This window comes from Anguilla anguilla, chromosome 3 (genome assembly GCF_013347855.1).
Source record: "Anguilla anguilla isolate fAngAng1 chromosome 3, fAngAng1.pri, whole genome shotgun sequence".
Classification (NCBI taxonomy): Eukaryota; Metazoa; Chordata; class Actinopteri; order Anguilliformes; family Anguillidae; genus Anguilla; species Anguilla anguilla.
In genome coordinates, this window is record NC_049203.1 from 9,697,541 (window position 1) to 9,716,621 (window position 19,081).

Consider the following 19,081-nt stretch of genomic DNA (forward strand, 5'->3'; position numbering starts at 1 on the left):
GTGTACTGTGATGTTACTGGGTGTGTTGGGTTGGTGCAGTGTGGTACTAAGATGGAAGTTTAGCTGGGAAGTTGAAGATGAAAGGATGAAACTGTCTGCACACGGTGAAAACTGTGAAACTGGATGACAGGTCACATCTGAGAACTTTTTGGGGAATAGAAAGCAAGAAAATCTCAACATTGTCAGCTCTGATGATTCAAAAAAAAGCGATTTTATCCATCTTAAAAAAATAAGCCAACGTTGATTTTTTTTTTCTTATTCCCGATGGAATAGTGGTGTGGAAGCAGTTGGTATTTCTTCCTCTAAACATTTGTTTATCTGAGTGTGGGAAGTGTTTGCGGTGTGTCTGCTGCCGCGGTAAAGCGAGCGCGCACGTGGGCGTCTGTAGCGCCCCGCGGCTTCCCACACTCCCCGGAGACGGCTTCGAAAATCCGCTTGTGAAAGCGAGCGAACGGCGTTCGGTGAAAGAGCGCGAGCGAGAGCGACGGCCCGTTTCTAACGTAGCCGTGGTGACTGGCGTGACATTAGCGGCGTGGTTTTAAGCGCTTCGTTAATAAGCTGAGAGGCCGAGCGCGATGAGAGGAGGAAGGGGGCGCTCCCGAGCGCGGACACGGGCAGTCTGGCTCCCCGGTCCAGTGATGAGGTCACTCTGAGCCGCGCGCTGTGGGCGTGGCTAATGATGGCCCCTCGTGCAGTTTGTGGAGCGCACGGTCCAGTGCGCGCATCGCGGGGCAGTCGTGACAGTCAGTAAGGCGTGGGGGATATGGTGTGATGTGCGCATGAGGGTAGAGGGCACGCGACACGCTCCAATGTCATTGTTCACACGCGTCAGGCTCAGAACTCAGAGATGCATTTCAATGGCAAACCTAGCAGTGCGGCTTTGTTTTGAAAGTCAATCTCTTCCGTTCCTTTGAGTGACTGATGGGGAGGACACCCCCCTCCCCTCCCCCCACCCATGATGTTTGCGCGGAATTCAGCACTAATTTAAATAAAAGGCGATTGCCTTCCAGAAGACTGAGCGTTACAGAGTTTTCGCATTTGCGTTAAGGCCACCGCGATGTCGGAGCCGAAGCCGTTAATAAAACATGTCCTCTGCTTCCCCGCGTTCGCCCGGTGTTTACGCATGCGGTTCACGCGGTCAGCGCCCGGCTAACAGGCGCTGCAGCACCTGCCTCTGCCTCCATATGCTCGGGGCCCGTCAGGACCTGCAGCTCTGGCGGGACTTAGACAGCCTCCTTGAGCGCACTGACTCATCCCCGTTGCATAATTTCTGCTATATAAATCTCCATCAGCGCGACAGAAGCAAAGTTCGGCAGAAGGCCATCAGAAACTTGTGCGAAAAGTTTATTTCGGACCGAACTTGGACACGCTGAGTTGTAACAGCGGCACGCGCATTTTTGTGATAAACCGCGGCACATCGCCCTTCCAATGTTCCCCGCTTTTATCACCTTTTAAAGACTTCGGCTTTCCCCCCGCATCTGTGCGCCTGGCTCCGGAGAATGGCGAGGATTATTTACCCGCACGATCCCTGCTTTTGTCTCGTCCCCTTTTTTCTATTTCGCATGCAAATGAAGTGTGTGCCATACAGTAGCTTCTGGATACATAATGCGCGCGTGCTAATCTCCGCTTTATTCTCGAAAGATTAACGTTTGAAACATCCCTCTCCGAACCGGCTGCGGCGTCACAAGAACCCCATTACCATTTAAATGCGGATTCCGATTAAGTGAAAAGAGATTTTTATTTTTTTCTTTAATGGGGATTGGTAAACCGTTTATGAATGCTAAGTAAACAGCGGTTTCGCCGTCAAACGCACTGCCGCATTTTCAGTGCCGTTCACCCTGTTTTTTTTTGGGTTTTTTTCTCGAAAGAAAGACACGACCCACTCTGGCTACCTCCACAGCCCCTCTTCTTTTCATTTCCACCCCGTTTGCTTTTCTTCTCTCAACGCTCCCTGCTTTTTGGTGTTAATCTGCTCCAAGTTCCCCTCGACCGGAGATAATTTTTTCACGGAGGGGGGAGTGGGGGAGGTTATAATCCATACCCACGTGCCTATGTTTAGAAGTTGCATTTTAATCAGGAGGGGGCAGAGACAGATAAAAACGAACTTATTACCCCCGTATTGCACCCTCGTCAGCAGCTAGTTATTTTATTCCATTTTTTTCCCTTCCCATCATCCCCAAGGGTTAACTTGTAACAGGCTTATTTTCCAGTTTGTACTTTGATGGTACAGATCACACAAAAAGTATCTTCAAAGACGGAGATGACAAGATAGCGGCATTAACACCCTGTGCTTATCGCCTCAATATGCACGGCGTTTCATAAAGCTTGATGCTAGCACAATTAATTCTGTACCGATCGGACAAGGAAAAAAAGACTCGATTAACATGAGATAATTTTGGGGTTGACTGGGGTGTTTGGATACACATTTTTTTTAGGGTATGTGAGGCTGTTGTTAAGGGGAGTGTGTTATTGTGTTGCGGGGTGTTTGGTTTTTATTGGGGGATTTTAGGTTATGAACGGATGTTAGGCTGTTGTTGTGGGATAGTTTTTGTACCTTTTGAATGATTTTATAATGGTGGATTGAACTGTACCCTGCGTTTTGAACTGATGATTAATTAGGTGTAAAATTGCCACCATGACGACCGGTAGTTTTCTATAACAAATGGATGTATTGATCATGAAGTATTTCTGAATAACCATAAATACAAAATAGGCAAATATAGTAATAGTAGGGTTTTTTTTTTTGCTCTGCAGCCTGAAGGCTGAGAAGCTCAGGCTGAGCAGAGAGCGTTAGCTCTGAGCACGCCTCAGCGCTGTGTGGGACTGGCATGGCATGGGCGTAACTGGGTCAGAATGGCTCGTCTGTTTTCGGTTTCGAGTGCCAATCTGTTGCCCGAAGGGGCTTTAAGAGCAGAACAGACATCAGCGTGGTGTCCTTCTCTGTAAGCCGCCTGAGCGGACAGACAGACGGACGGACGGACGGACGAGACGGCGAAGGCTGCAATTAACGGCCGGTGCAGCCGCTGACCTTAATTTGCGAGCGGGCGCGGTTTGCCCGCGCCGAGGCGGCGGCAGCGGCGGAACGCGATGGCGGGCGGGGAGGGGGGCGGGGGGGGGCACGGCCCCCGCTCCATTAACCTTTATTAGAGGCGCTCTCCAGCGCCCCGCGCGGTCCCCAGACGCGCCCCCCCCGCCCAGGCGCTTTCATTTCTCTCCGAGCAGGTGCGCAATTAGGGGCCAGATGAATATGGAAATGCTCGCCCGCCCGCTCCCTCGCTCTCCCCCTAATCAGGGCCGAGGTCCGCTCCCAGATTAGAGCTCTACAGAGTCCCTAAAGACATTCATTTTGTCCATTTGCAGGTATGTTCACTCTCTCCCCCCCCCCTCCCCTCCTTCATCCCCGGGCTCTGAATTTTTAAACTGGCTTTTTGAATTAAAAATACACGACTGCCTCTAGTAAAAAGACTAATCCGCGTGAGTGCGGAAGGAAAGAGTAGCCCCCCCCCACCCTTCATCTCTCCCCTCCCTCCCCCGCTCCACTCCACCCCAACCTCACCTCTGCATTTTATGTTTGAAAGTTAACTGTGGATCCCTCCTCAATGATGCATACTCTGCCAACACCCCACCCCCCCACCCACACCCACAATCTGCACCCCCGTCCTTTCTCCATTCAGAGTTTAAACAGAGGCGTCTGGCTTCTCTGTGGCTCCTTTCCTCAGAAAGCAATCAGAGATTTCACCCAAGGTCTTAATAGAGTCAGAGTCAGGTGACATTCCCTTTATTGGCAGATGGTCATTCCAGGACAGAAGTTCCGTTTCATTTCCTTCGGTTCAGGTAATGAGCCTAAATTCAGCTCATGAGCTGAAAAACTGTGAAGGTGTTTTGCAGGTCATGAATTAGAATTTTCTTTCATTTGCTCGGTTGACCAAATTGAATTGGAGCAGGGCCACTGGACTGCCCTCGCAGCCCAACTGGACCATAGAACTGTCTTCCTAACCCCAACCGGACCACAGTACTGTCCTCCTAACGCCAGCAGGACCATAGAGTTATGTTCTTAACCCAAACAGGACCGCACAACTGTGCTCCTAACCTCAACAGGGCCATCGAGCTATGTTCTTAACCCCGGCAGGACCATAGAGCTATGTTCTTAACCCCGGCAGGACCATAGAGCTATGTTCTTAACCCCGGCAGGACCATAGAGCTATGTTCTTAACCCCGGCAGGACCATAGAGCTATGTTCTTAACCCAAACTGGACCACACGACTGTGCACCTAACCCCAACAAACTACAAGTTTGTGTTTTGAACCCCAGGAGGGTTACCATGGGGAACGCGTGTGATTTGGTGTGCTGTGGGGCTGGACGGCGCGTCCCGGCCTTGTTTGACGAGCGGCGGTGTGACAGATGACCATGTCCCGCTGTTGCCGTGGATTTGGAGCCACGCCACTCCCCCCCAGCCCAAATGCGCTGTGACAGCCGCGATGAGTGGGCTGATGGGAGAGCACAGGGGGGGAGACGTCCATTTTCAGCTTTTAAATGGGCTGGGGCGGGGGCGGGGGAGAGAGGGGGCAGTGGAGGGTTCTGTTTGTGCTCGTGTCAGATTTGGCCGCTGATGCTTTCAGAGAGAAGCGGCGCGCTTTAGCACTGAATCCCCCGGACGCCGCGCTGCTCCTAGCCTCCGCCTCGTCAGAACCGAGAGCCGTATCCCATCATCCCCCCCCCCCCCCCCCCCCCCCCCACGCCACCGCAGCCAGTAGATTACTGTAAAAGCCCCCCCCCCCCGCCCCCGGCTGCCTGTGTGAAGCCCCTTCCGCGGAGACGGCGGCATTAATACTGCATGCCACTTAAAGCAGGGAGACAAGCGGTAAGATGATAGAATACCAGATAAAGAATAGATAAAGCAAGTTAACTTGTGTGCCTGTCTCTTCCGCTTATCCTCCGGGGGGGGGGGGGGCTGCTCCCTCAGCCGGAAGAACCGCGATTGGACAGCCGGGCGGGGCCGGAGGCCGTGATTGGCTCGGGCTCTCTGGGCGTCGCGGCTCGCTGAGCTGCTCGTTCGCAAGCGCGCATGGACTCTCCGTGAGCTCCAGAAAGGCCCCTCTCTCTCTCTTTGTCTCTCTCTCTCTCCCTCCCTCTCTCTCTCTCTTGCTCTCTCTCTCTCCCTGTCTCCCTCTCTCTCTCTTTCACTCTCTCTCTCTCCCTCTCCCTCTCTCTCTCTCTCTCTCCCTGTCTCCCTCTCTCTCTCTTTCACTCTCTCTCTCTCCCTCTCTCTCTCTCTCTCTCTCTCTCTCTCTCCCCCCCCCCTCACTCTCTCTCACTCCCTCTGCCCCCCCTCCCTCTCTCTCTCTCTCTCTGTAACTCTGTCCCCCTCTCTCTCTCTCTCTCTCTCCCCCCCCCTCTCTCTCTCTCTCTCTCTCCTCACGGAGCGCGTCTCGTTTCAGCCGCGCGGGCCTTTAGGACGTTTAGCATAAAGAGCTTTTAACCGACCAATAATTCATCAGCCGTTTACACGCCGCCCGCGGGGGGACCTCCGCGTTCGAGCGCCATTTCCCAAAACGGCGTGTTCCTTAGCCGCTGGGATCCCGTGTCCTGCCGCCGCGCCGGCGTTCTGATAGGGCACGTCACCGAGAGGACCTGCGCCACGGAAACAGTTGCGGGGGTTTGCGTGCGTGTTCGCGTCCCGTGAAGGCCCCTCATGGGCGTGCCGGATTATTCTCCGTCCCCAGTGGAGTCGGGGGAATTTTGGGAGGGCCCCGAGGTGCCGGTGCCCGGCGGGACGTTTCCTCACGTCCCCGATTCGGGCCCTTAATGAGATCGCCTCGCCGTCTCCTCGCTGGGTCCCTCCGCCCTCGTCCGCCCCGCCAAGCGACGTCAGGCGTCCCCCCGAAATGTCAGCCCCCCCCCGCTGGTCGGGAAACGCGGCGCCCGCGAGCTCCTTCGCTTTCACGACGACCCGTTCGCCTCCCCTCCCCTCATTCTCCTTCTCACTTCATTCATTTCTTGCCCTCCTTGCCGCTCTGCTCATCAGTAAAGAATCCCTCTCTCGAACCTGCTTCCTTTCGTACAGCTGGTACCAAAACGGACCTGCTCGGCTTCTGTGTTTCACTACACGCAACATAGCTCAGGAGGTAAGAGCGCTTGTCTGGCAGTCGGAGGGTTGCCGGTTCGATCCCCCTCCCTGGGCGTGTCGAAGTGTCCCTGAGCAAGACACCTAACCCCTAACCCCTAACTGCTCTGGTGAATGCGAGGCATCAGTTGTAAAGCGCTTTGGATAAAAGCGCTACATAAATGCAGTCCATTTACCATTCACCATAGCGGAGCTCCTCTTGGGCGCTAATCGTAGCCTAGCTCTGCTCTGCTCTGCTCTGCAGTGGTCAGCGTTGCTCTCGCCCTGTGGTGGTGGTGGTGGCGGCGGCGTTGGCCACAGCCTCAGGAGGCTTTCATTCATTCGTGGGTCTCCGTGCCGACGCCTCCTCGTGCCTCGTACGGCCGCGTGCCTCCGGTTCCCCGGCGAGGAGGGGAGGCGTTCTTGAGCCTCGTTAGCTTGCCGCGGGCCGTCCGGCAGGGCCGGGCCGGAGTTATGATCTTGTCAAGATCCGCTTTGTGCCCTGATCTACTTTGCGGGGATTAATTAGGAATTTAACTCTAATCTTATCAGCGCTTGCTCCGCTGAATGTAATTTGCCGCTGCCGCTGTTGGGATTGGCCGTCTTCCTCATTAAAAGCTCGTTTCAGATTTGGAGTCACTCTTTTGAAAGGGGGGAGTATTACTTCTCCGCTTACCCCGAAACTCTTTTTCTTTCATTAGCTTCCCTCGCTTGCTCTCCTCCGCCGTCTGCCCTCGTCATTAACTCTCCCTCGCTCTCTCTGTCTTTTTCTCTCTCTTTCCTTCTCTCCCGCTCTTATGCTCGCCCTCCTCAACCTATTCTCTTTCCACTCCCGCTCACCTTTTTCTGTCTATCCACATCTCTCTCTTTCCCTCCTCTCTCTTCTGTTCTTTCTGTTCCCTGCTCTCTCTCTCTTCGCCTTTCTCCCTCTCTCTCGCTCTCTCTCTCTCTTCATCTGGTCTTCAAAGCTCTCCGGTTGCTTTATTCCTTCTCCTGAATTCTCTTTAAATCACCTGTAAAGTCACCTTGGCTGGGCTTTCATGTCCCCAGCCGTCAGACTCTCTGACGGACAGCCTTCAAGCCGCCAAAACACCGGGATATTGACCGTGTTTTTTTTTTCCCCGCCGTGACATGACGTGAAATTTTAATTTTATATTCTCCTGTTTTCGTTTTTTTTCTTTCTTCCTGAGAGCTTTCCACGGCAGAGCCGCGATGCGTGTGCGAGATTCCGAGCGGGGGAGAGAGCTTTCAGACCTCTGAGGGGACGGGGCTGATAAATCATTCAAAATGGCAGCGAATGTGAAAGGTTTACACGCCGGGATGTTTCCGTCTCTCGGCCGCGTTAGTAGCACGCTTCCTGTCCGGAGCGGCCGGTGTGTGCGCTGCCTGTTCCCTCTCTCCTACTCTCTTTCCTCCCTCGCTCCCTCTCTCCCTCTCTCGCTCCTGTGCCTTTAGCGTGAACTCCGAGCGCTCCGTCTGTGTTTCGGTCTGTACTGCTGCCATTTGCAAATTATCGCCGCCTGAACAGACCTCACACTTCACCTTATATTTCACCTTCTCACCATCTTATATTTACGCTTCCATTTTTGATTTCACACAAAGCCCTTTATTATTATTATTTTATTTCATCTCTGCCAAGTCGGTTGCTTATTGTCAGTCATATATATGAAACATTATGAGCAGTATTCCGCCCTTTCACTTTCAAATAATATTGAGGTTTTCCCTATATATATATATATATATATATATATATATGTACATACATATATATGTATGCTTATTTTAGTATGAATAGATGTGTTGTCCCTGTCTCTCTCACTCACCCTGCCACTCACCATTTCTCTCTCTTTTTCTCTTTCCCCCCTCTCCCTCCATCAGTCTGGGCTGTTCTCTCCCCTGCCCCCTCTGGCCGGGTCGGGCCGCGGCGGAAACGGCTCTGTTTCCCGCTCTTTATCCCGCCAGCTTTCGGCCCGGAGGACGCGCCCAACCATTCGCTTTCACTGCCGCTTTGTCGGTCGCCTGCGGCAACCCGGCCCGAAACAAACGACCCGAGTACGAATCAGCGACGTCGAGCAGCTCTGCGTTTCGGGATCGGAGGGGGGGGCGCCGCGATTGGGCTCGGTGACGGGCCCGGTTTCCGCGGCGGCGTTAACGATGCAGCCGGGCGCGCGCCCCGGCCCCTCTGAGGGTGCTCGTTTGCGGCTGTTTCGGCAGCCCGGCCCGCGGACGGCACGCCCTCGCACCTTTCATATTTAAGCCAAGCCCGTCTGGAGCCGCGGCGCGGCGGGGAGCTGCAGCGTGTCTCATTAAAAACAGCCCTCAGGCAGCTGCACACACATGTACCAGACCCGCTCTCTCTCTGTCTCGCTCGCTTTCTCTCTCCCTTCTCTTTCCCTTTTTCTTTTCTTTGCTTCGATTTTCCTCTTCTTTAGCTTGCCTTATTGACATGACTGGAATGATTCGCCTTCCCGAAGTACAGTCATTATTTTCACAAACATTTAATTATTATTATTATCATTATTATTATCATTATTGTTATTAATAATAATAATAATAATAATAATAATTAATAATAATATTAGACTTGCAGTTCACAAATGGCGTATTTGCAGTTTGCCACAGGAACATGTCCCACAGGAGGGGGAGAAGCGTGTAGGTGAGAGGTGTGTGTCCTATAGCAGTCACTCTGCAGGTTTAGGGGTGCGTGCCGCTAATTTGGGATCAGAAGGTACCGGCGGCGTCCGGAGCGTCGGTCTGACAGGAAGCGTGTCCCGCCGGCGGCGGCGTTAGCGCTGTCGCCCCTCCGTCCCGCCTCCCCGCGCCCGCTGAGCGTTTTCGTACGGGGGGAGAGGTGCCGGCGCTCCCCCCCTCGGCCTGAGTGACGGGCCGCTCGAGTGTGAAGCGCTGAGGTGCGGTCCGTACCTGCGGGTTTGGACGAGGGGCTGAGCGGGGCTCGCGCCGCGCCTCAGACGCCCCAGAACGTTTGGGCGCTGGCGTGGGCGGCGGGGGGAGGCGGGCTTGTCATCCTGTCAGCTCGTTACGGGCTGAGGGCTGCGACACTCGTCTGCGGAGTGGAGTGACAGCCGAGCGGCTTGTCAGTCTCGCTCTCTCTCTCTCTAACTCTCTTTCCCTCTCTCGCTCTCTCTAACTCTCTTTCCCTCTCTCGCTCTCTCTAACTCTCTCTCTTTCCCTCTCTCTCTCTCTCTCTAACTCTCTCTCTCTCTGTTTCTCCCTCTTTCTCTAGCTCTATCTCCCTCTCTCTCCGTCTAACTCTCTCTCCCTCTCTCTCTCTCTAACTCTCTTTCCCTCTCTCTCTCCCTCTAACTCTCTGTAACTCTCACCCTCTCTCTCCCTCTAACTCTCTCTCCCTCTCTCGCTCTCTCTCCCTCTCCCTCTCTCGCTCTCGCTCTCTCTCTCTCCCTCTCTCTCTCTCTCCCTCTCTCTCTCTCTCTCTCCCTCTCCCTCTCTCTCTCTGACTGTAACGGCGCACACAGAGTCGCTGCTCTCTGGATCCGTTAGTGTAGGTGGGCTGCCATACTGCAGGTACGTGTGACAGCGGCCCCATAGTCTAATTAGAGGGAGCTCGTCAGGATCGATTAAGATGAGTGAGGGGTGGTGGGTGGTTGGTCTGGCTTGGTGCGGTATGTGTGCGTTTTACAGGAGTGTGTGTGTGCGCGCGCGTGCGCGTGTGTGCTTGTGCATCTATATGTGTTACAGGGGTGGGACAGTGGGTGGACATGTGTTCACTATACATGGATGTACCTGTACCAGTGTGTCTCCTCAAATAGCACCATCCCTAGCCTCATATGGACAGACTTCTCAGGTCAAAGCAGGATGTAAAAATAAATTTGGTGTTTGAAACGACCCCCGCACACCTTTTTAACATGCACATATACGCACAAACCCATGGCATGTCCCGCAAAGTTACACACACAAACACACACACACGCGCACACACACACACATGCACGCACGTGCGCTCACAGCTCACAGATACATTATTATAGTCCGTTCCAGGAAACAGCCTCACAATAATAGTCTTTGAATCCGTGAAAACAAGAGTTCTGTCTGGAGGTGGAAGAAAAAAGTAGGACGCCACACCAGCGAGGGTAATTAGAGAGAGGGACCGAGAAGGCTCCTGTTAGCGGGCTACTCGGATAAAAAAAAAAAGAAAGAAAAAAGAAAGAAAGAAAAAGTCCTCAGATAATAGGAACAAAGCCGCCTGGAGAGTATGGCTGTAAAAAGAAGCGTTTGATTCATCCTCAACTTCAAAACACTCATAAAATATGGAGATTAGTGGGGGGGGGGGGAAGAAAAGAGCGCTTTGGTCTTCGTTACTGGGGATGAGCTTTTCGGCACAGGGCCTCTCAGTGCCCATGGCCATGCAGGCCTGCGGTCTGTAGGAGCAGGAGTGCAGTACAGGCAATGCAGCACCCACATTACACCACCTTTCTGCTACAATACTATCCATTACACCACCCTTCTGCTACAATACTATCCATTACACCACCTTTCTGCTACAATACAATCCAATACACCACCTTTCTGCTACAACACAGCCCTGCTACACCACCTTTCTGCTACAACACAATCTCATTACACCACCTTTCTGCTGCAATACAGCCCTGCTACACCACCTTTCTGCTGCAATACAATCCCATTACACCACCTTTCTGCTGCAACACAGCCCTGCTACACCACCTTTCTGCTGCAATAAAGCCCTGCTACACCACCTTTCTGCTACAATACAATCCCATTACACCACCTTTCTGCTGCAATACAGCCCTGCTACACCACCTTTCTGCTGCAACACAGCCCTGCTATACCGCCTTTCTGCTGCAATACAATCCCATTACACCACCTTTCTGCTGCAACACAGCCCTGCTACACCACCTTTCTGCTGCAATAAAGCCCTGCTACACCACCTTTCTGCTACAATACAATCCCATTACACCACCTTTCTGCTGCAATACAGCCCTGCTACACCACCTTTCTGCTGCAATACAGCCCTGCTACACCACCTTTCTGCTACAATACTATCCCATTACACCACCTTTCTGCTGCAACACAGCCCTGCTACACCACCTTTCTGCTGCAACACAGCCCTGCTACACCACCTTTCTGCTACAACACAGCCCTGCTACACCACCTTTCTGCTCCAATACAAACCCGTTACTCTTACTGTTTTCCCCCATTAAGGCACTTTCCTGTACTATAGAACCTCATCACTGTGTTCCTGCAGTGAAGTACTTCACTGTTATAATAGAAGCTCCCCATTACGCCGCTTCCCTGTGAAAATAGAGCCTCGTTACAGTGCTGCTGTATTACTGCTCCTTCCCTCTGCATCAGGAGAACTGTTACTGTACTTCTGTACACAAATTTCTGTATTTCTGTGCTTAACTCCAGCACCACGCAGTACACTACTTTCACCATTACATTGCTCTCCCATTTTAGCACTTCCCTGTTTCTGTAACGTGTGTGCGTGTGCCTGCGTGTGCGTGTGCGTGTGTGTGTTTGTATGAGCGTTTGCATGTGCATGCACGCATGCATGCGTGCGTTCATGCGGGTGTGCATGCAAACGGAGGGGAGAAGCGCAATTAAAGCAGATAAGAGCTTGTGATTGCCTTCTCGGCACAGAGCCGAGCAGAGACACTGAAAGGCTACTCTGTGGAACGGCGTGCGTGCGCCAGCGCGAGCAGGGGTGGTATTGTTTTCATTAATGTGTAATTAAAGATTTATTGAGCCGCTGCTCAGGCTTTTAGTGGTTTTGGAAGCGCAGAGGTACATGTTTCTCTTTCCTATGGGAAGGGAGTACACACTCTGCTTCCCATAAAATCAATACATTCAGCTGCAAGCTTCTTCTCCTCGGGCATTTTTACAGATAGCAAACAAACTTAATACCCTCATTAATTCTCACAATGCGCCTTTGTGTTTTCATGGACTCGCTGGGACAGTATAGTGTATGTGTTGCTGTTGCTGTGCTTTTGCATATTTAGTCGTAATGAATATAACATTGTGGCGGTCCGATGTGCCCTGGCCTCGTTACGCTGGGTCTGGCTGGGTCTGGTTCTTCGGTCGACCGGGTCTCAGCTGTTGTGTGTGCATGTGTGTGTGTGTGTGTGTGTGTGTGTGTGTGTGTGTGTGTGAGTTGGGAAGCCTTGCTTTGACACTTGTGCTGGTCTTACTGAGAACTCACGGCCATCCTCAAGCACCCTCAGGTATGTGCAGGGCTGGCATTTCCACCTGTGTAGTTGATTAGCTATGGGATAACACTACATGTATGGTTAGTCAAGGAAATTAGAGATTCAGAAGGTGGTGGATGAACTAGGCATACAACAGAAAACAGAACTGATTACCACAGTAGACAACAACATAGTTTGTTCTCACATTTCTCAACAACCTTCCATTACACTTCTGTTCTGAAGCAGGATGCTCTCAGATTGTAGGAAATAATTAAGTCCAGCCAGTAGTGTAATTTCTGCCTTTGGGCAAAGTATTATCCATGCGACTGCTAGCAGTTTAATATTGTTTGGACCATGAACAAGCTTGCCCTACCCACTTGTGTTGTCTCTCTCTCTCGAAGGCTGTAATCTAAATCCTAGATATCGGACAGCCTGGCCGTGTATGTGCTGGATAGGCGTAGGACTGGGAGTGTCTTATTTGCGGCAGACAGGCTGTGTTTGAGGTGTTTTGGGAGGAGAGGGCCTTCAGGAGCTGTGGGCTTGGATGTGATGCCTGTGTGTTGACAGACGCTCCAGTACCCCTGTTCCTCCGCACGGGTGCTGTTTGGCCTGCGTGTAAATCTTAACGAGGTCAGATGAGTCTGCCAGCGATCCCCCCCCCCCCCCCCCCCCCAAACGCTGATCCTCCCTGACTGCACTGAAATCGAGCCGACCAATCACAGCCGCCGGCCGCCGTCCCATCATGCACTGCGGGCGCTCCACTGTCCCCTTTCTCCAAGTCCCTTCCTTGTTTCTCTTCTTTTTTCTCTCTCGCTCTCATGCCTCCTCCGTCCATCTTTCTCGTCTTTTTCTCTTTCCGTACCCTCTTTCTTCATCTCTTCTTCCTCTCTCCCTTATCTTTCCATCTCTTTTTCCTTTCCTCTCTCCTCTGAGTAGTTTTTTCCCCCTTTCTCTTGCTCTCTCCCCTTGTTTTTCTTGCTCAATCTCCCCTGCTTTCTCTTTCTCGTTATCTCCCCCCTTTCCCTCCTCTCCTCTCCTCTCCTCTCTGGACGTGGCTGCCGCTGGCTGCCTCTCCGCTCCCTGGTTGCCAGGTCTGTGGGGGTGCAGTAAGCACGTGCGCGCGCTCCAGATCAGAACGTTAGCGCACGCTGGGCACGTCGCTGCCGTGTTCCTCCTGTCCAGTTCCTCTGCTGGCTTAGCTGCAGTGTACCCCAGGGGCTTACTTCCCATCGGCGTAGAGGCGGGGGGGGGTTTGAGCCTTCGCGTCGGCGCCCCTCTCTCTCCCCCCTCTCACCCACAGATCAGCCGATCAGCCGGCGCACGGTTCGAGAGCGCGCTCGTCCCTGACACGTCCTGGCTTTTTCAGACGCGTCGTTCCCCTCGCGTCCCCCCTAAATATCTTATGAGAACGTGCTTCCGAACGCAGAGGAGGAAGGTCAGAGAGCCCGGGAACATGAATGCTTTAAGACGCGCGGCCTTCCCTCCGTCCGTCCGAGCCGCCGCGTTCGGCATCAGCGTCCGCGTCACGTTCGCCCCCGGACGTCTCGGCTGAGTCTAATCAGCGCGGCCGGCCGGTTTTCCGCGCGCGTCCGTTTCCGCGAGCGCCGGGGCGCATGAATAATGGAGCCCGCGCGGGGCGGCCGCCAGCGGGACACGTGTTCGCCAGACCTCCGCCGCGCCCAGCAATTTATTCCTGACAGACGGGCTGCGTGTGACCAGAATGATTTCTCAGCTCCGAGCGCGCTTTAAGAAAAAAAAAAAAAGAAAAAAGAAAAGACGCGATTATGGATTCGCCGCGTCCGCATCACGCCGCTTCTGACGGCAGCCGCCGGCGCGGGCGGGCCGGAGCCACGCCGGTCGGAAGCCGTCGAGCGCTGCGCTCCGTCTCGGCAGTTAATGGGAATCTGATGGAGAGAGCCGTCTGTGTCCCCGCGCTGCGGCGGCGGCGCGCGCTAACAAAATGACAGATTGTCGACGGGCGCTCGAGAGAGAAGCGCGTCGACGCGCCGCGCGTGCTGGTCGGGCCGACGGCGTGCGGCGGCGGCGCTTCTGGAAAACGGACTCCCCGAAACCCGTGTCATTGAGAATCCGTGACTGTTCCGTCTTTGGCTGCGGCTAATTGCGTCGCGCACAGAAAAGGAAGCTAGGCTAATTAGTGGCGGCGAACAGAGTGACTCGGAGCGCTCTGATTCGCTAACGGCTCCATTTGGAACGTCGGGAGATATTCTTAGGGCCGCTGCCGACACCCCGGGCCTCGCCAGCCTCCTTTCCGGTCCAGATGGAGAAGGGAGGGAGTGAACTTTGAGCCGTTTGAAACGGAGCAGCTGGAAGGAGAAGACAGAAAAGGGCTCAGACTGCTCTAATGTGCTTCCAAGGAGCACAGAGCCCGTTCGGGTTCTTCTGAGATTTCCCCCCCCCACTTCACCACAGTCCATTACAGCCAAATCAAATCACGCTCTCCGCCCCCCCCCACCCTCCACAAAGTCATTAGGACCAGATCTGGGCGGTTAATTTGATGCCTGGTGCCGATCGCCCCGTTTGAATGTTAACAGATTGTAACGGCGGCAAACTGAATTTGGTTTCCTGCAAAGTGGAGCAAATTACACTTTTATAGCCTGCGCCACAAGGCGAGAGCTGGCCCATTTCCTGCCCCCCCCGCCCCCCCGCCCCCTCGCCCCCGCCACCAGCCTGTCAGCTGGTGCCAGTCTAACGGCACGCCACAGTCCGTCTCCCTCCACGGTCACATCTGACCTTTCCGCGACCTCTCACCTCACAGGCTCTGGCTACAAGAACACGACTGTTTATAAATATACTGAGATTGGAATGCCTGCAGCGAGTTAAATCAGCTGCCCCTTCATGAAAGGGTCCTCTGTTACCATGGTTTCACGGTAGTAATGAATAAAGTAAGCGCACCACTGTTATTTAATTGAAGTCATTAAAATAACAGAGCATGTGCCCTCACCTTTGACCTCACGGACCCTTACTGTACGTTTCTTTATTAGGGAAAAAATGAGGTAGTTATTCAAGCAAGCACGAGCTAGTGAGCAAACTAGCAAAAGCCTTTGTTCATTAATCATGCTACCATGGTTTTTTAATTAACTTTATTAACCGTATTAACATAAAATTTTGTGATACGTATCATTTACCTCCCTGTCATCTGGAAAAAATTATGATACAATTTCCCAGCCATATTGCCCAACCCTAATGACAGTAGATTTTATGCACCTGGTCAATGGGGGGGGGGGGTAAATTCTTACATGTGGAGTATTTTCATCCATTGGATACCCTTCCAGCTGAGCCCCTCCCTCTCTGTGCAGCGTGGTGCCCAGCCGTGTGCCACCCTGCTGGGCTGCCAGCCACGGTTGGCCTTGGCACAGTCACGGTCCCGTTCAGGACAGTGCTGAGAGCGAGTGCCATGCCTGCGTGTGCTGCCCGTTACTTTACTGCCCATCAGCCCTGCAAGTGTCCTCTAGTTAAACCGCAGTCCTGCTTTCCAGAGGCAAGGATTCAATAACAGAAAAAAATGTAAACAGTGTGAAGGAGGGCAGGGGAAGGGTGGAGACGGAGAACTTGCGTTCTTTCACTTGTCTGACCGCGGTGTCTGCTTCCACCGGCTTGCCTGCTTGTACACGCCTGAGGATGCGGCCCGGTCCAAAAGCTCGCAGCCGGTCCGAATTCTCAAACGCAGACCGTGAACCTGTGACCGAGCAGACCGTGAACCTGTGTCTGAGCAGACCGTGAACCTGTGTCCGAGCAGACCGTGAACCTGTGACCGAGCAGACCGTGAACCTGTGTCTGAGCAGACCGTGAACCTGTGTCCGAGCAGACCGTGAACCTGTGTCCGAGCAGACCGTGAACCTGTGTCCGAGCAGACCGTGAACCTGTGTCCGAGCAGACCGTGAACCTGTGTCCGAGCAGACCGTGAACCTGTGTCCGAGCAGACCGTGAACCTGTGACCGACCAGACCGTGAACCTGTGACCGAGCAGACCGTGAACCTGTGACCGAGCAGACCGTGAACCTGTGTCCGAGCAGACCGTGAACCTGTGTCCGAGCAGGCCGTGAACCTGTGACCGAGCAGACCGTGAACCTGTGACCGAGCAGACCGTGCCGGAGGGGGGGCGGCGGAGGTCAGGGGTTTATTAGGGTTGTCTGGAGACAGCCTGACCTCGGTGGATGGCGCAGTCACGTGACTGCTGCCTGACCAATCAGATGGGCCCGATGTGGATGTCTCTGAGCGCCGCGGCTCGGACTGGGATCGGCAGTGCCTCTGCGCTCTCATTTTGAGTCCCCCCCCATTGTTCTCCTGCCAGGGACGATCGGGGCTCCGGCTTCACAGCCTCCCTCTCCTCGGGGATTCGGGGATTTGGCAGAGGCCCCACAAGAGAGCCGCTTTAATCTCACAAAAGAATAATTAATCATGGCCGTGACTAAGATGTGCCCGTCTCTCTCCCTCCTCCTCCTCGAGCGCAGCGTTGTGTCTGAAGGTCTGCCCAGCGAGCCCGTAGCCGCAGTCAAGGGCAGCCCAAGGACGCGCCCAGTCATCGGCTCCCCGGCATCGTCCCGCCGGAAGGAGGCTCCCGCTGGCCCCCGTCTGCTTCTAACGCCGCTCAGGCGCGCCACCTGTTGCCCCGCTCGCTGAAGCGCCGTAACTTTCCCATCCTTTCCTTTTAGGGAGCGTTCAAAAACTACCGACTGCAACGTACGGCAAAGCCGTCGTCGCTGAACCTGCTCTTGGTCACAGTCTGTCGCCGTATCACTGGAGAACATTGTAGAGATATTCTATCTGTGTGTGTGTGTGTGTGTGTGTGTGTGTGTGTGTGTGCCAGTGTGTGTTCCGCTGAGGGTTGAGAAGTTTATTTTGGGACTTGGCTTCTTTGTATCAAAGTTGACTTTCTAATCTGGGTGACTGTAATTGCTGGGTGTAGCCGAGCGTAGCCAAAGCTGGTTTGTGCATCAAGCCGACGGTTTCCGAGGGTCCGTGTCGATGTAATAAGCTTGTTCTGAGTTAACAAGATTATGGGCCCCCCCATTGTCAAAATCCTGTGTGTAGAGCCCTGAGAACTTTACCGCACCAAAAAGGAGAACAAGCTGTGTAGGTGATACTACTTTCCCTGACTGTTTTTTATTAGGTGTTGTAAAGCGTGAAAAAAACTCTACAATCGGCCATCTGTACAGGTGGATAATGAGCAAAGCAGTGGTTTGCAGCAGCGTATTTATGACCATTCTAGTCGCAGTCAGGAAGTACTTAGCCAATCAGAGATGGAAGGAGACACCTGGAGATCTAATGATGGGTGTGTATTGGGAGGTATTGGGTTAGGTACAGGGTACCATTAGAACTTCCACACTGAAACTAAATAGAAGTAGAATTCACAACTTTGTTTTTTTTTGTTGGGGGGGGGGGGGGGGGGGGAGGCAGTAATTTTGTTGGATGAAGAGCTGGACCTGCCTGGGAAACTGTGTTACACAACATAATTAGAACTTATTCCACCCGGATCGCAGGGTCCAGCGCTTTGCTGGAGATAATTAGTGGCAAGCACATCTGACTGTAAAAAAGTCACATTTTTATTACACTGAACGGGTAGTTACTTTCAGCAGGGAGGGGCAGCGAGCGAGAGAGAGGCGCAGGGTTCTTGTCCTGCGCGCTTGTGTTTTAGCCGTTTTTGTGCGACGTCGTGTCCTTTTTCTGAATAATAATCTGAAGTTGCCGGAGAGGGGCTGGTCCTCTCTGCTTACGGTTTGTTTGTACGGGATTCTGGGCGTCGCATTTCGACGGGTTGTTTGTCCAATTTGGTGTGGTCTCGCTGGCTGAGTGGACCCCATTATTTCTCTATCATACAGCGCGCGGGGCTGGAGGACACTGAAACATTAGACCGGGTCCTAATGGGAGTGTTTATTTTTGGAAACTGATTGCGCGGAGAGCTCCGTAGCCCTTTCTCCCCTCCGCCCTTTTACTGCCAGACCAAAGCTCTCTGATGGAGCTAATCAGAACTCCGAGAATGTTCTAGAACCGCCCTGTCTCTCTGGCTTTCTCTTGCTCTCTCTCTCTCTCTCTCTCTCTTTCTGTTTCCCCCTTGCTCTCTCACTCATTTGCTCACTTTTACTGTCTGTCTCTTTCCCGGTCTCTTTTTTTTGTTCTGCCTCTATCTCTCTCCCCCTCTTGCTCTCTCACTCATTTGCTCTCTTTGGCTGTCTGTCTCTCTCTTGTTCTCTCTATCTCTTGCTCTCTCATTGACTTACTTTCTTTTCCTGTCTCTTTCTCTCTTGTTCTCTCATGCTCTCATTTCTTTCCCTCTCCACAGCTCTCTTCCTTCCTCCCCCCTCCACATATAAGAGGTATGTGGCGCTCTCTACCTCTGTCCATCTGTCCCTTGTTCCCTCCTTCTCCCTCCATCTCCTGAAAGGGAGAAAGCCGGATGGAGAAGCCAGCAGCTCCTGAGGCTGTAGAGCTCTCCAGTGTGGCAGAATGTCTTTCCCCTTTAATGAGACTGTGCTGTCCAGCGTGTCTCGCATTTCTCTCACACACACACACACACACACACACACACATGCTCACGCACACACACACACACACACACATGCGCACACAGGCACACACGCACACACACACACACACACACATGCGCACACAGGCACACACACACACACACACACACACACACACACATGCGCACACAGGCACACACACACACACACACACATGCGCACACAGGCACACACACACACACACACACATGCGCACACAGGCACACACGCACACAGGCACACACACACACACACACACACACCAGGATCAGT

General features: G+C 53.2%; 1 protein-coding gene across 1 annotated transcript in view; it reads left to right on the forward strand.

The window, feature by feature from the left end:
* The window catches only part of LOC118222512 (protein diaphanous homolog 1-like), a 60,522-nt gene extending 52,163 nt beyond the window's left edge, over positions 1–8,359 (forward strand). The window contains exons 17-18 of the mRNA XM_035408154.1: positions 5,724–5,867; positions 7,982–8,359. Coding sequence (XP_035264045.1) covers positions 5,724–5,867; positions 7,982–8,359 — 522 coding nt within the window. The remainder of the gene's footprint in view (positions 1–5,723; positions 5,868–7,981) is intronic.
* The last annotated feature ends 10,722 nt before the right edge of the window (positions 8,360–19,081 follow it).